Source organism: Protopterus annectens, chromosome 13.part0 (genome assembly GCF_019279795.1).
Source record: "Protopterus annectens isolate FY-2018-M chromosome 13.part0, PAN1.0, whole genome shotgun sequence".
Lineage (NCBI taxonomy): Eukaryota > Metazoa > Chordata > Ceratodontiformes > Protopteridae > Protopterus > Protopterus annectens.
This window is the reverse complement of record NC_056747.1, coordinates 415,365,287-415,383,424: the sequence shown is the minus strand read 5'-3', so window position 1 is coordinate 415,383,424 and position 18,138 is coordinate 415,365,287. Positions and strand designations below refer to the sequence as shown.

Genomic DNA, 18,138 nt, shown 5'->3' with positions numbered 1-18,138 from the left:
TCCTTACCAACACAAAATGATTGACCAGACGTACCCCCAAATCAGTGGGCAGAGGCTCAAAAGCAGGTTCTATTTCAAAGTATTAGGGCTATTCAACCTGTCCCATAAGAGGAATGGGGGTAAGGTTTTTCCTCAAACCTTTTCCTGGTACCCAGAAAAGACCATTCCTGGCGTCCTATCCTGGACCTGTATCCTAAACACTTTTTTGGTAATCCCAAAATTTTAAATGCCAAGTCTTTATTAGCTGCTTCCCATACTAGGCAAAAATGCCTGGTTGGCAACATTGGATTTAAAGGAAGCTTAAAATACCTACACTTCAGAGCTAGTTACATGCACTAGCAGTTCTCTGCACTGCCCTTTGGCTTGTCTACTGCGCCCAGGGTATACACAAAGTGCCTTGCTCCAGTCATTACATTCTGCATGCAAAGAACTATTCAAATATACCCATACCTGGACGATTGCCCAATTCAGACAGAAAGCCAGGACATGCTATTAAATCATCTGGCATTTGTAAAGAAACTGCTAACCTCACTGGGGTACACCATAAATGAAATCACACCTGGTATCCTGCCAACAAATTGTATTCCTGGGAGCAAGCTTGAATACAACTTCCCAGATGGCCTACCTCACGCCAGTGAAACCAGTTTGTCATAGCCTACTTCAAGCTACTGGCCACAAAGACCCAGCTATCTGCAAGGAAAATACTGCAAGCCCTGGGGTTCATGGCCTCTTGCATTCCCTAATTCCATATGCAAGATTGCATATGAGGAAACTACAATGTTATCTAAAAAGCTTATGGTGTCTACGTTCTCAGGACCTGGAATCAATGATTCCTGCCATTCCTTGTATAAAGACAGAGTTCTTTGGTGGGCAGAGGCCTGCCACCACAACAAGGGAGACTCATTCTCTCTACCCCCTGCCGCCTAAACCCTAACAGACGCATCAGACTATGCATGGGGGCTCACTTAGGGCAATGCATCCAGGGCAAATGGAACCAGAGTCAAATGCATATCAATCTAAAAGAAATGTTGGCTGTACAGGATTCTCTGACAGCCTTCAAGGACCACATTCTTCCAGGACAATTATTGGTAAAGACTGACAACACGACTGTTATGTGGTACATAAACAAGCAGGGGGGTATCCACTCTGCAGATTAGCCATGGCTCTGTGGAACACAGCCTTGAGCTGCCAAGTGCACCTACAAGCTCAATTCCTGCCAGGCAAGCTAAATACACTGGCAGACGTCCTAAGCAGAAATATCATGGACACACTAGTGGAAACTGGAACCAAAGATATTAAACATTTTGAGAAACAAATGGGGGAGCTTTGAGACCCGTTTGCCTCCCCTCAGAACTACCAGTTGGACAAATTCTGCACAGGGACTCCCCACAGACAAGCTTGGAATGTGGATGCCCTGTCCTTCACCTGGAAAAAACTCATTTTATGCATTTCCCCCTCTGCCTCTCCTTTCCAAAGTTCTACTAAAGATCAAACAGGACAAACGAAGGACAATACTCATTGCACCAGACTGGCCACGCCAGCACTGGTACCCTCTCTTGTGCTGTCTGTCACTGTTGTAGCCATGGCACCTGCCGCAGACCCATTCCCTGCTGTCCCAGCAGGAGGGACATATATTCTGCACCCCCAACTTCAACCGCTGAGCCTTGCAGCCTGGCTAATTACCTGAGCTCTTCATAACCATCCCTCAGTAAGCAAGTGCTAGATGTCATTCTGGAGGCAAGGAGGCCTAGTACTAGAAAATCCTATGCTGAAAAGAGGAAAAGATTCTGTTTTGGAGCCAAACTCGGGGGATGGGTGCAATCGTGCCAAATTTACCGCATATTCTTCAATACGTAACAGATGCTTCACAAAGGCCTTTCCTTCTCTTCTATTAAAATTAATGTCTCTGCCATTTCAGCAAATTATAATACGGAGCCACCCCTCTTCTCTCGCCCACTGCTGAAGCAATTCCTCAGAGGGGCCAAAAACTTAAGACCACCCAGGAGAGCCCCTACTCCAGCCTGGGACCTTAACTTTGTATTGGAAAAGCTCAATCTACCTCACTTTGAGCCAGCTGCAACTACAGAATTGAAATTCCTTTCTTGGAAAACAGCCTCCCTTCTAGCTATCACTTCAAGGAGGGTGTCTGAATTACAGGCTGTCATGGTAGTGGAGCCTTTCATCATCATTCATCCGGACAGGGTGTCCCTCAGGGCCAATCCTTCCTTTATACCCAAGGTGGTATCCAGTGTAGCCCTTTATCAGTCCATTCATTTGCCAACCTTCTTTTCTAATCCACAGAACAAAGGGGAACTAATATTGCACTCTGTGGACGTGCACAGACAACTTAGATGTTGCTTGGACAGGACTAAGCCTCTCCAGAAGTCTGAACAGCTGCTGGTTGCCTTTGCTGCAGGGGCAGAGGGGAAGGCCATTTCAGAGCAAACCATTTCTAAGTGGATAGGCAATTGGATTAATTTCTGCTATAAGCACCATGGAAAACCTACCCCACACAGGGGATAAGACCCCATTCCACCAGGGCTGCATCTACCTCTACAGCCTTTCTCAGAGGTGTTCTTACCAGGGGCATCCTAGAAGCTGCTACCTGGAGTTCTGTACATACCTTCACCAAGTATTACCACTTGCCATTCTTCTCTAAATCCAGAGCTGGTTTTGCCACTGCAGTCTTGCAGGGCTAATAGCTGGTCCTAATGCTCTCTAATTACCTCCTCCCTTCCTTAGTTTTGGGAATCTACTCAAATGTAATGACTGCAGCAGTGAAACGCTAAGAACATAGTACATTTGTGTACACTTGCCATAAATGTAGATGTTGGTGTATTCACTGTTGCAGTCCTGGTTACCCTCCCTCCAGCCCCCTGACTCCTATTGACTATACCTCTCTTCTTGTTTACTATACTTAAAGCTTTCTGGTTTATTTGCTTTTTGTTGCAGGTGTAACCTTGTATACAATTGCTTCCCATTATGGGGGCACCTGACATCTGGGGCAAGAAAAACTGGTATGGCGTCTGCTGCATGCTTTATACCCCTGACTACCTGACATGGAAGATGAGACCACAACTGACGCAGGACCTAAGACTTCAATAATCAGGCTGACTGAGGGCTACCTGCAAGCAGATAACCCAAATGTAATGACTGCAACAGTGAATACACTCTACATCTACATTTATGGTAAGTGTACACAACTGTACTTTTCTGACTTCTCTCAGAAGGAGATGCATATCTTTTCAGGAGCAGGATGTTGCTGTCGAGCTTTTCCATCTGTACATAATTACTTGGTGGACAGTAACTATATTAAAAGTTTGTGGAAATGACGTAGTAGGGGAAGGGTGAGTTGCTGAATTGATTAGTCTTTAATGCTCTTTGTTGTTATCCATAGGTTAGTGAGTCTGGGATTCACAGACCTCATGTGGCAGGAATACATGGGAGGAGCAATGATGGAGCTTATTCTTTGGTGCTAGCTGGAGGATATGAAGATGATGTGGTGAGTAATTCTTTTCCATTTCCCTTTTAGTACTTTTTCTGCATATAATCGCACTGCAACACTCGAATGCTTGTGGCAAGCCAGTCCATCTACTAGCATCTTTTCAGAATCTTAATAGCTCAAGTTTTTCTCTTCACTCCCCACTACCACAGTACATCCCTGTCTTTTTGTTTCCTTTTACCAGATCTCTCGTTGCTATACAGCATTGCATCGGATCTTCTTGGCATGGCCTTTGTGTGACTGCTCTTTTGGGCAGATGTCTGTGTTACACTGCTGCAGTCGTTACACTTGGTTATCCTGCCGACAGGTGGTTCCCCAGTCGGCCTGAGTTCCAAAGTCTTGGTCCGGCATCTGTTGCTGTCACTTCTTCCCTGACGTCAGTGCGACAGGGGTATATAAGATGCAGCCGACGCCATTTTCTTCAGTCTTTCTTGCCGCGCGGTGCCCGAAGCAAAAGCAGTTCACAAGTGCCGGTCGGCCGACTCCTGAGATTTTCATTCCGAATCCAGACCCGAAGTCTTCTACAAAGCTAAGTACCCCGTTGGGGAAACTTTTTCTTGCCTCAGACCGATGTCAGTAAGAGTTAATAACTGTATTTCTTGTGGGAAGCAAATACCTCATAAGGATTTCCATTCTTATTGTATCCCATGCCTAGGCCCTGACCACGACGTCACTGGTAGTCTGTTTTGTGCTAGGTTTAACAAGCGCACTATTAAATGTCTGACTTTGCCCGACATTATTTTGGCAGAAAATTCAATTACACCATGCCGTCGGAACTACCGACTACCGGAATACATAAGTGCAAAGACAAGGACAGGCATCCGAGGCCCAAAACTGACTAAGCCTCTTCTAGGCCAGTCGCTGGTTCTCCGGTTTTCAGCGAGGTGCCTTCGCAGCCCCTGACAACCGCTTCTTTAGAGCCACAGGCAGCCTTAGACTCCCATGGGGAGATGGCTGGGCCTTCGGACGCACAAGATTCTCAGCCTACCGAGACAAATCCCTCAGAGGGATCCAAAGTAGCTGAACAACCCGTAGCTTCAGAGGGTGTTTTCAGACCTACTCAGTTAAGCATTAAATCTTCTGCCAAGTGTAAACCTTTAAAAACAAACAAATTCAGCATTCTCCAGGGCAGGCGTCCATGCTTAAGAAACAAATGCTCAAAATGGCTGAAGACCTAATCACTCTGATCAGGGGGTCCCATCCCCCTACTGATAAAAGGCCTAGACAGGATGCAGACTATGACTCATCCGACCAAGTATCCATCTCTTCAGATTCATCCTCAGACCTAGGATACTCTTTACCCCCTTATGAGGATTCTGATGCTGAGGAATCAATTCCATCAGCCTCTCCACCTAAGGACTACTCCTTTGGGGAAACCTTACATACCGTGAGGGAGCATTTCCATTGGGAGGGCCAGGATTACTCGGAATCCAAGAAAAGGCTCATATTTCCTTTTATTACCTCAACACAGACCACTTGCTATTCCGCCAGTGCTAGATATTGTGGATGATGTGTATACTGAATCCAGCTTAAATTCTTTACTTCCAGCCCCAGTTAAGCTTGACCGATACTACAGAGTCCCTGACTCTCACGAATTCCTTTATAAAAGCCCTGTTGCTGACCCTGAAATTATTTCTCAGGGCCCCAAAGGCGTTAAGGCCTCATCAGCAAAGAATCCAGTCCCCTCTGACAGAGATTCCAGAGCATTAGACAGATGGGGGAAGAAAGTATATACATCTGCAACTTTAGCAATGAGGGCCTTAAATTGCCAGTTTTACATGCTAAAATATCAGCAATATTTGATGTCTTAGTTGAAACAAAAAATGCTTCCAGACTCAGATCCTCCTAATCTTAAGGAAATGCAGGATTTATTGCATGCAGCTGAACAAGTGGGAAAACATACTTTGCAATGTGGTTTTGATTCTTTAGAGGCCGCCTGTAGAGCAGCAGTTACAGGTTCTGTCATTAGAAGACATGCTTGGTTAAAAGAACATACGTTACCAGATCATGTTAAAGCAAAACTTTTAGATGCACCTTTGCAGCAGAATGTGTTTGGAGTTGAGGCAGAAGAGGTATTAAAGAAAATGGAGGACAAGGCAAAATCTATGCAAACGGTGAAGGATTTCTTACAGGTTCAGCCGCTTCTATTTAGCAGAAATTGGCCAACAAAGAATTGGTCCTTTCCAGTTACAGACAGACCTCAAAGGGGCAGATACAGACGTCCAAGAGGTAGAGGTCAGCCACAAGGTCCTTACAGGCCTCGACAATGTGGTGCATCAGCCCAGAAAGAAGGGCCCCAACCATATAAAAAGCAGCCCCAATGACTTCCCACTACAGCTGCCAAACAGTTCTCTCTTGGGAGGAAAAATGGCACTTTTCTATCACAATTGGCCTATGATCACCAAAGACAAATGGGTTTTCAACATTGTATCTCAAGGTTACAGGTTCCACTTTTACACTCTGCCAAGGTTAAAAGGAATGCCAAATATGCCACCAAATCAATGGGCAGAGGCTCAATAACTACAGCACTCATGGACATGAGAGCTATTCAAAAGGTGCCACCACAGGAGCAAGGACAAGGATATTACTCAAGACTTTCTGGTTCCCAGAAAGGACAAAGCCTGGAGGCCCATTCTGGATCTTTTTCTCAACACTTAACTGGATGTTCCAAAAGTCAAAATGTTGACACCACAGCAGCTTCTTCCCATGCTGGGCAAGAAAGCTTGGTTCGTAACCTTGGACCTCAAGGAGGCATACCTGCATGTCCCTATCAGACAAAACTGCAGAAGATACCTTAGATTCATAGCTGGTTCAATGCACTACCAATTCTCTGCACTGCCTTTTGGCTTATCTACTGTGCCCAGGGTCTTCACAAAGTGCCTGGCACCAGTAATTGCATTTTGCAGACAAAGGAATTCAAATTTATCCGTACCTGGACTACCTGAATCAAGCAGAGAGCAAGGACATCCTTCTAAAACATCTGGCTTTTGTAAAAAAAAGTTGCCTTGGGTACACAGTAAACGAAAAAAAATCAAAACTAGTGCCCTCACAAGAGATAATATTCCTGGGTGCCAGCTTGAATAAAGCTGCCCATATGGCTTATCTCACGCCAGACAAGCAAGAACAACTGACTCAATGTTTTCAACTGATGGCAACAAGAACCCAACTCCCTGCAAGAAAATTTCTGCAGGCCTTTGGTTACATGGCATCTTGCATACTACTAATTCCATATGCCAGACTGCATATGAGGAAACTACAATGGTACCTAAAGAGTGTCTGGTCTCAACACTGTCAAAGTTTGGAAACAGTAATACGCCTGGGGAGCACACATGGCAGGAAAATGTATTCAGGGCAAGTGGCCCGCAGAACAAAGGCATCTTCACATCAAAAAGAGATGCTAGCTGGTGATTTACAGTAGCCCAGGCTATGATTTAATGTTTGTCTCTGTTCCTCTGAACTGTTTGGCATAGTGTATTGGATTTTTGTAATTTAATACTTATTTTTCTTCTAATTTCTCCAAATCTTTTGTGTTTCTAATACCGTGAAAAATGGTAAATATAAAAACTGTTTAAAGACAAAAAAGCAGGCTTTGTTGACACAAAAAAACACTTGTTTTATTGACTGTACAGGTAAGCGCTTTTGATTATAATAATCCGACTTCTTCAGACAAAGAAATTAACCACACCCTAGCCTTATATATACTATCTGTTAAATTACACTAATCAAACCTCTTAAAACGAATTATCAAATCGTATTCATTACACTAAGAAGTTAATAACTGTATACTCATCCGGTACTCTTATTTGGCTATCTAGCATTCTAATTGTAACAAAAGATGAAAATTACAACAGCCTTTGTCTTCTGTTACAATTAGAATGCTAGATAGCTATATGAGTTTTTGTGATGTTTGTTTTGAATTTTTAAATATTTGAAGGTTTTAAATGTTAAATTTATATATTTTTCGTACTCACAGTATTTTTAATTTAATTTTATTATCACAACGGATGAGTTTACAGTTTGCATTAACTTGGTGTAATGAATACAATTTGATTAGTTTTAATTAAGAGGTTTAATTGATTAGTGTAATTTAACGGATAGGATCTAAGGCTAGGGTGTGTTGAATTTCTTTGAAGAAGTTAGATTATTATTATAAACGAAAGCGCTTACCTTGTACAGTCAATACAACCAGTGGTTTTTTTTGTCAACAAAGCCTGCTTTCTTGTCTTGAAACTATTTCTAATACCGTGATGGGAATGGACCCCATTCCTAAGTCAAAGTACGATTTTAAGTTCATGAAATTAGTATTGTTTCAATCTTTGTCAGCCAAGTGCTCTTCGCAGCACCCGCAGTGTGCCCAGTAATGACTTCTCATGCAATTCGTACAGGGTTACATGGATTGGTAATGCATCTAAATACGTTTGTAGATTCTGAAGATCCATTGCTCCTACTACTGTTGGAACTGTCTGGGTATAACTTCCACATTGCTCTCGTTTCTGCCTGCAGATCCTTGTATTTTATGACTGACTGTATGCAACACACTGTAGTCACTGAGTGCAGCGATTTCAATGATTGGCGCTACTTTTTTATTTTCTTGGGCCACTGTATCTGTTTACTAGCATCTATCTTTTGAACTGTTTAATGGATAATCTCATGCGATATAAACATTATTTTCCATGATGCTTTGTGGCTCATGTTTCCAGTGTTTTTCAGCCACTTCGATACCATAATGTTTGCACAATCCCCAGTGCAACAGTCTCACCACATAATTATGCCTTTCAGTATGCAGTCCTGCCATTAGTGCTTCACAACCAGCAAGAAGGTGTGACTGTTTCCAATTCAGTTTTACAAAACATACAATCTGATGTCAATCTTCATTCATTCCTTACTGATGGGTTTTGGTTCTGTCCTCTGAACCGATTCGGCCAATACACAAGCTCGTGCCAGCCAAAAAAACTCTCTAGGTGAGTCATACCGATAGTGCTCCTCTCCTTTCCCCAGCTCTTGTTTGCAACTTCTCAAGATGTGCCAAGCCAGCTCTCAGTTAAGTATTAAAATGTTTTTGATACATCTTTGCTGAATACCTTTCAAGTCTTCTTAATTTCTTTCACCTTTTGCGATTAATAGTCCTCTGTACTCTCGTAGTTGAGTTTTTCCATTTTTCTTAACTTTTTGGTATCCTTAGTACCATTGCTGGTACAGGCCCCTACCTTAACCTTGGGGTAATTGCTATTACCACTGCTGGTATTTTCGCACATTAAAAGTATTTTATTTAGTCAATTGGTGACTCCCTTTGACTTTGTACTTTGTACTTGTCGGTTTTTTTCAGGATTGTGACAATAACAAAAAAGGAACAACTGGGTTCGAGCAGTGTGACAAATGTGGTGAGATGCCCAATTCTGATGGGCATCTTTCGTGTGTCTACTGCCTCTGAGTTCCTCACCTTAAGCTACAACTGCCATGTGACATTTGTAAGAATTTAGCTCTCACACTTTGGCAGAGTGGAAAATAAATTAATCCTAAAGGGATTACTAAAAACTACCTTTTCGAAGGCCCTTTCTTTGGTCTCATCACCTCCCAGAAAAGGTTTTAAAAGAGAGAAGCTATTCAGTTCAGACTTAAAGTTCCACGGAACTGAAGTCTTCTCAGACATTACCTGAACAGACACCAAAATTATGGATAATGTCTGCACTGACTATTACTGCACCAGAGCCTTCAGCTCTGACTCCTTCCACGGAACTGACAGTACCTGCTTCGGTACTGTTAGTTACTTGGGTACCAGAACAATTTTGGCACACTTCGTCATCGGTGCCGAGAACTGAAATATTGCCTAGGACCAAATACTCGCCTACAATTAGAAAAAATGAAACCAAACAATTACGGACTGTGCCGTTTAATGAAAAGCTAAACAAGCTGCAATATACTAAGCGCTTCCACCATCAATACAATGGCTTCTTCAGAGTAAAAGGAGCCATCAAACCACAAACTTTAAATACCCACTGAACTTTTGAAATGACCTATCAAAATTCTTTCCTAATTAAATACATACACAACATAAGAAAAACATATAAAATCATACCCTTACAAACATTTGTAAAGCACACATTCATGAAATTACTAAAATCTCAAAATACTAATCGTAATAACGTACAAGTGTTTCACAATATAGAATAAAGATTAAAAAACTCAATACTTAAGACTGGCGCAAACATCAAACAACCATTGCCCACTGCTTCAGTATGGGCATAATAGAAATGTGATCATTGAGTCCAGGGAATAATGTAGCATTCAACAAAACTTGCCATTTATATTCCAAGGACTCAACTCTGTTATCACCCCCTCTTTCTCTTGTCAATACACGGTCAACAACAAAAAATATGAACCTCTTAAGATTACCACACAGAGTGTGAATATAAGGCATTATGAATATCTTTGTTTTTAATGGCCCGAAGGTGTTCTGCTATCCTTGCTCTTAACCTCCGGGTGGTTTTTCCTACATAAAAAAAACCTGAACATGTTGTGCATGTTGCCAAATAGGCGACCATCCTAGAATTGCAACATTATTTACCCGGGCATGGAATTGTTTTATTATACCCCCAGTCACATAAGGTCCATCATTAATATATTTACAGTATCTACAAGCCCCGCATTTATACATACGTGAGCATGTGTTTTTCTTTGGTCTTTCTAGCAAATTAATTTTCCTACCTCTGGAAAATATTACTCGTGTCTGTCCTGACTCATTTTTAACTTCTGCATCAAATGCTGAATCCCATGCTTTTCTAATAATTTCAATAATCTTGAGTTGTCTGATTGTATTTCAAAACAAGAGCTCTAGAATCAAAGGCTGTAGAATCAAGGGGTTCAGGTCCTTCAATTGTACCAACTGTAATCTTGAGTTGTCTGATTGTATTTCAAAACAAGAGCTCTAGAATCAAAGGCTGTAGAATCAAGGGGTTCAGGTCCTTCAATTGTACCAACTGTCCCACCCAAATCTTGCGAAATGGGTGAAAATTTCCCTTATCACCTCATTTCTAACTATCAACAATTTCAGTGGATATCCTCTTATCTCGAAACATCCCTACAAAATTGTACATCTCTTCCTGGTATGTCATATTGTTGCTCACGAGTCTAGACTGACCATCTGTCCTTTCACCACACTTCTATGCTGGTGTAAAGGATGACAACTTGAAAAATGTAATAATGAATTACTGTTCTGTAAATATTACTTTCCAACCCTTTGGACATTTTAATAAGCTTTGTCCAAAAAGTCTAATTTGGTTGTTCCACTTAAACGTGAAAGAAAAAAACGGGTGGTGGAATTAAGATACTCAACAAAGGTCTTGGCCTCTGCTTCATCTCCCCTCCAAAGAACCAGTATATCATCCAAGAACCGATTGTAAAGTACAATCCGTTCAAAAAAAGGGGAAGGGAAGAGAAATGTCTCCTCCCAGTGAAGAAGTACCAGATTGGCAAAAATGGGGGCACATTTGGCCCCCATTGCCACTCCAGAACTCTGATGGTAAAATTCTCCTTCAAATGTCATAATTGTTCTTGAGTATCAATTCCATAAATGTTACTACATTATTTGACTTTACACCATTTAAACACTTTTACATAAACTTTCTCTAAATATTCCAATCCTTCCTCATGAGGTATGGTTGAAAAAAGATTCACTGCATCTATTGTGAGGAATGTCCAATTCGTATCTTTTTTGTCTGTACTCTTTAGGCGTTGTAAACTATGCCAAGAATTTTTCAATATGTGGCAAAACCTGGTCAACAACCTCTGTGTATTCCTGTCAACATATGCTGCTAGTGGCTCAGTTTGAGCCCTTTGGTGCCACTATTGGTCTAAATGGGGGATCATTCAGACTTTTATGGATCTTGGGAATACCAAACACGGAGGGTGTCACTGGGTGTTCTACCATCAAAAATCTATACTCGTTCTCCTGGATTCCCCCCTCTAACAGTGTGTCCAAGAACAAATCAATCTTATAAGCTATGTTCATTTCACTCCTAGAAGCCCTCTGGTAGGTGGTGTAGTAGTCTAAAATGCCATGCATCTTAGCTGCATAATCAATGTGAGACATAACTACACCTCCTTTGTCGCGCTTCATAATTGTAACTTCCTTGTTAGTAATCCTTTTAATACTAACCTCTCAGCCACAGTTTTATTTGATTCAACCACATTGTTTATTTTCCCTATAGCCTCGCATGCTAGTTAAGGATGACCTTTCAAACATTGCCACATCCTTATGAGTAAGTGGTACAAAAGTGCTTTTCCTAGTTGAAACCAGGGTATCACATTTCTTTGATCATTTTGCCCTCTAAAATACAGAGAAGTTTAATTGCCTTGTGTATAATTTCAATCTAGTAAATAAATCAACCATATTATAGCGTAAAACAGAAACTAACAAAACCCTTGACCAATAAATCATGATGCATTACTTTTATTTCAAGAACACTGAAATTGTAAATGGTAAAACCAGCTTTAGTACTAACATCCCATTTCAATGCAACAAACATAATTATTAGAGTGCAATGCACTTAACATATCGCTGACTACTGTTGGTGTTAACAATTTCACTGCTAGAACCAGCGTTCAGTCCATAACTTATCTCTACCTCCTCTTGTTGTACCACTGCCCTTTCATGTTGTAATTGTTCACTTGTCGATTGTGGTATACACCACTTTGCTGATTTGTCTATTGTGGTATACACCACTTTGCTGATTTGTTGGATTCCCTCTCCTTTTGTTTCTCAAGCTCTCCGATCTCCTCGGTACCGGAGATCCTTCTAAAAAAACATGGCTGTTAATCCTTAGTCCCCAGAGTCTAAATCATTGTCTACCTCAAAATTGTCACGATTCAGTTGTTTGACACGTGACTCATTTAATATTTTTGCTACTCAACCCAAAAGTGTATGCCATATTGTTTTTGTAGTCTAACATGTCCCTAGATAACTTTTTTTCACTAATTTTAACATTTGTCAACAAACTTGTCGATTTTATTTTACCAAGCGCTACGTTGTACTGATTGGCATACTGAAAAAAACAGTAAATCATTAATGCTTTCGTTCAAAGATACAATTTTCTTTTTCAAGAAAATCTAACTTGGGTTGCTTTTAATAATAATGTCCAACATCTCCATGCCGGTCTTGTTGAATAATTCAACTAGTTTAAGCCGTGGACCCCTTTTCTATCCCATTCGGTAACTTGTTGATCCTAAGGCCCTTTGGTACTTTAGTGTAATGGATTTCAAAAGGAATGCATTGTCTAGTTGTAAGCCCTGAAATTTTTGACAAATGTTTCCAAAACGCTCAAGTTGTTTAAGGATGGCATTGGAAAAACCCTTCCCTCCTCATTTGAGGCTGAGAAGTCAACGTCTGGAATTTGGAGCCATTGTTGGATGTCCCTCCGTTTATGTTGTATCCCCTCACTGGTTTGAGCTCCATCGTTAACTACGCCACGTCCTTCAACATCCAGGGTGGGTATGGAATGCAGAGTGAACAATTGAGCCTGCGACTCTGTAAGCGTCGCCTGAGTAGACCTCCCAGTCTCAATCTGAGTCTGTGTTAATAGTACTGTTAGCTTCTTGACAGAAGCAGTAAGTTCGCGTATAACCGATTCCATACGGAAAAAATCAATTAAAAAAAAAAAATGCTAACACAAACAGCTAGTCTATAAACAGCCGTAAAAAGACTTGAAAATAAAACAAACCCAAGGAGGGTAAACACTGAAGAAAAAATGAAACCAAACAATTACGGACTGTGCCGAGTGCCGTTGAATGAAAAGCTAAACAACAAGCTCCAGTATACTAAGCGCTTTCACCATCAATACAATAGCTTCTTCAGAGTAAAAGGTGCATCAGATCACAAACTTTAAATACCCACTGAACTTTTGAAATGACCTATCAAAATTCTTTCCTAATTACACAACATAAGAAACGTATATAAAATCACACCCTTAAAAACATTTGTAAAGCACATATATTCATGAAATTAAAATCTCAAAGAATAACTAAATACTAATAACGTTCAAGTGTTTCACAACCATATAGAATAGATAAAAAAAAACTCCGTACTTAGACTGACACACACACACATCAAACAACCATTGCCCTCTGCTTTATTATGGGCATAATAGAAATGTGATCATTGAGTCCAGGGAATAATGTAGCATTCAACAAAACTTGCCATTTATATTCCAAGGACCTGACTCCTAATGTTATCACCCCTCTTTCACTTGTCAATACACGGTCAGCAACAAAAAATATGAACCTCTTAAAATTACCACACACAATAGATGAATATAGGGCATTATGAATATCCTGGTTTTTAATGGCCCTAATGTGTTCAGCTATCCTTTCTCTTAACCTCCGGGTGTTTTTTCCTACATAAAAACCTGAACATCTTGTTGCCAAATCGACAACTATCCTAGAATTGCAGCAACATTTACCCAGGCATGGGATTGTTTTATTATGCCCCCAGTCACTTAAGGTCCATAATTAATATATTTACAGTATCTACAAGCCCCACATTTATTCATAAGTGAGAACGTGTTGTGCCCATACTGAAGCAGAGGGCAATGGTTGTTTAAGTCGAAGTACTGACTTTTTTATCTTTATTCTATATTGTTGTGAAACACTTGAATGTTGTTTATTGGTATTATTAGTTATTCTTTGAGATTTTAATAATTTCGTGAATATGTGCTTTACAAATGTTTGTAAGGGTGTGATTTTATACGTTTTTCTTATGTTGTGTATGTATTTAATTTGGAAAGAATTTTGGTAGGTAATTTCAAAAGTTCAGTGGGTATTTAAAGTTTATTTGATGCTCCTTTTACTCTGAAGAAGCCATTGTATTGATGGTGAAAGCGCTTAGTATATTGGAGGTTGTTTAGCTTTTCATTAAACTGCACTTGACAGTCAGTAATTGTTTGGTTTCATTTTTTCTCAGTGTTTACCCTCCTTGGGTTTTTGTTTTATACTCTCCTACAATTTACCCTTTTATTGGACTATGTAGTCCATTTCTTGAAAGACCTGATTCTCCGTCACAGTATCAACACGTTCCACCATGAGGCTTGTCTATCAGCTCCTAGCAGCCAAAGGAATTCCAACCCTTACCAAGACTTTCCTCCCACCTGGAGCCAAACGTGTTTCTGCGCAGACTCCAACATATCCTCCTTCAACCTCTTCTCAGGGTTTGGAGCCCTCTACTGATGTTTATTCCAGTGCCTACTTAGGTTCCCGTGATGTTACCCTCCACGGTTCCGGAGCCTACCCTCTTGCCTTCAGTCCATTCGGAGCTGATCCACCCTCGGGATCATGACTGGCCTGTCGGCACCATGGCCCCTAGTTCGATGCAAATTTTTTCTATGGCACTGTCAACAGTTCTGGTTGTTTCAGCAGCTCCTAGTCCTCTTTGGGCTCCTAGTCTGGAAGCAGACTCATTGGAACAGGTTATGACCCTGGTCCCGAGATTGTCCTCTGTTCCGGGATCCCATCCTTCAGGTGGGCCTGCATTCCAGGTAATGGAGAGGGCTCTTGCTTCCACAAGCATGCAGTTGGCACCTCCAGCATCATAACCTTTTTCCTTTCTCTGATATGCAGCTGACTCGGCCCGCTACGTAGGGACATCAGGCACTGGAGCAGCAAGAAACCCTACTCCAGGGTACCTGCTCTTAGAGTCCTCAGAAGGTCCCACTGAGGAGCCACCCCTCAGAGAATATGCAAGAGGAAGCATGTCTATTCCCTGAGGAATCTCTCTGAAGATGGAGAATTCGACGAGAAGGATCCCCAGTCACCCCCTGACGGTCTCATTCTGAGACATACTGGAGATCCTGAAACAAGGGCAACTGGAAGCCCATCAACCCTTCTACTGAGGAATTTGTATTCTTGCAAGCTTTCCATGCTTGACCCTCTAATTCCTGGATGACCCCACCTGCAGATGAACTGATTAAGTTCATTGTGCAGCGTGCCTGGAAGGCCTTGGACACAGTTGTGAAGATTCCCTGAAGGCCTGATGAATTCCTCTCCACCACAAGACACTCTGATCTAGAGGTTTGGCGGTAGATTCCATGGTTGCGGTGGCCACAAATGAACTTGCAGAAGAAAGCTAGTGTGCCCATCTTCCTAACAGGGAGTCTTGGACGATGGGAAAACTAGAGAAGCGGACTTGCTTTTCAACTACCTTTGCTTAACTGTCCCTGAACTACTTGGCACATTTTACACATCTCCAAAGGGACCTGATTAAAGACCTTTTGGGTACTTTCGCTGGTGTATTGCCTGAAGAGGTGCGGGTTAGTCTCCTCTCAGCTTGCCCCCTTAGAGTCCATTTCTAACTCCATGTGGTTGATCGCCCATACAACCGAGGGGCCAGCTGGTTCAGGAGCGGTCATGAGACGTCACACCTGGATGCGCTTGTATGACTTTGCGGACCCCTTCAAGTCTTCCTTCAACGCTCCTCTTGATGAGTCTTCCTTGTTGGGCCCAAACGTTAGACACATTAGCCCGGTGTGAGAAGGATGGAAAAAGACCCTATCTACTGTGGGCGTATGCTTTTCCACCCCTCAACGATCATACACCAGGAATTGGAGGTGGAAAGACGTGGCTCAAAAATCCCAAGGTCATCTCTGTGACACGTGGTGAGCAATCTCCCTGGGGCAGAGGGGGGAACTAATTGGGAAGACTCCCGTCCTGTGGCAGAGGGGGCCCGCAAAACCAGGCTCCAGAGATTCCTTCTCTGGTCAACCCTATCAGCGCTCCTGAAGAGCAGCCAGATTACTTACCTCTGGAAGCAGTCGGGACACTTTTGTCTGCACCGCTTGGCAATCGATAACATTAGACTCCTGGGTGCAGAGGATTATGACCAAAGGTTACCATATCCCCTTTGATCTTTCCCCCAGGCCACTAAGGTGAATCCCCGACCGTTCCACCTAGTCGGAGGGATGCAGCAGCACTACTGCATAGTCATCCAACCAGTCCCACCAGACCAAATAGGGTCTGGATTTTACTCTAGGTTCTTTAGTGCCAAAAAAGACTGGGAATTAGAGATCAATTTTGGATCTGTGTACTGAACTAGTTAGTCAGACAAGCAAAATTCCGGATGGTCACAGTTCAGTCCATTCTTCCATTTCTGGAGAACTGGATGTGCTGTATAGATCTTCCGGATGGGCAAACTATCCAGAAGATACCTCCACTTCCGGCTAACCAGTTTCGAATGCTGCTCTTTGGTTTTTACCACATCCCCCGGGGTGTTCAAATGCATGGGAGTAGTACTAGCTCACCTAAGACTACAAGGATTCTGTGTGTTTCCATATTTAGATTGGCTCCTTACCACTCCAACCAGGAGTCTACTGATTCGAACCAAATTATACACTCAAAATCTGGCAGGAAAGTTAGGGATCTCAAACATAAAAATCAAAGCTGGTACTGACTCAAAGCTTGAGTTCATTGGGGTAACGTTCGAAACCATATCCTGCCAAGTAATTTTACCTAATCACAGGCTACTAAGATTGAGATCTCAACTTCAAGTAATACACACTCAAAATCTTGTCCCAGCTCTACTGGTCCTACAACACCTGTGATCTATGGGCAGCTACAGTCGCGCTCATTCCACTAGCAAGATTCCGTGTGAAGTTACTTCAATGGCTCCCTATCTCAATGGTCTATTTTGACGCACCAGATGTCTTTCCCAATCCGCATAACCCGATACAAACAAGATATATGAATTGGTGAACTTTGGTGAAGCCAGAGGAGGAGTTATGGTGTCCTTCCTCTCCCAACCCCTCAACCCAAAGCCACAGTGACCACGGACACTTCCTTAATTTCGGGGGGGGGGGGGCAACTTCAGAGAGACCATCCAAGGCACTTGGTCCCCCTTAGAGGCTAGGCTGCATATCGGTGTCCTAGAACTGAAGGCAGTACTCTTAGCATTGGAAGCATTCCAAACGTCCTTTCTGTTGGGGACATTTGCTATCCAGTCAGACAATGTCAGTAGTCTGGTACATCAAGCAAGGAGGAACCAGATCCTACCCATTATGCTGGGAAGCCCTGAGTGTGTGGCAGTGGGCGATTAGCTTCCAACCGCTTTCTCTTAGCAATGCACATTCCTGGGAGCTCCAGTCTTATTGCAGACAAACTGAGCAGGGACACTCGGATTCCTCACGAGTGGTCTCAACCCCGTAGCAGCATCACAAATATTTTGTCGTTTGGGCTGGCCTTGCTGCGACTCATTTGCTTCTCCCTTCAACCACAAATGCTGCAGCTTCTTTGCCCTGATCCCCCCCCCCCCCCAAGGGGGAGTCACCGAGAGATGCTCTGATACATGATTGGCCCCTGGGTCTACTGTATGCCTTCCCCCTATTCTCCTCATTCCACATTTTTTTGAAGAAAGAGCAACAGTTGAGAAGCAAGGTAATCCTCATTGCACCCTATTGGACCCCATCAAGTCTGGTTCTCCTTTCTATGGCCTCACTTGGTCCACCATCCATGGACCCTAGATCCAACCTTCAGTCTCAAGCTGACCGCTTGGTATCTCCACTTCTGCTGATTGCCAGACAGATGAACCTGTCCTCCCCAATGCAAAATATTCTTCTGGCTTATAACTCCACCACCAAGAAACTGTATTGTAGCAAATG

The 18,138-nt window shown here is 42.4% G+C and overlaps 1 protein-coding gene across 2 annotated transcripts in view; it reads left to right on the top strand.

Moving 5' to 3' along the window:
• Window positions 1-18,138, top strand: part of UHRF1 (ubiquitin like with PHD and ring finger domains 1) — a 565,933-nt gene that overhangs the window by 269,327 nt on the left and 278,468 nt on the right. For both annotated transcript variants that reach the window (XM_044054049.1, XM_044054048.1), the window contains exon 10: window positions 3,398-3,502. In XM_044054049.1, the coding sequence (XP_043909984.1) occupies window positions 3,398-3,502 (105 nt within the window). The remainder of the gene's footprint in view (window positions 1-3,397; window positions 3,503-18,138) is intronic.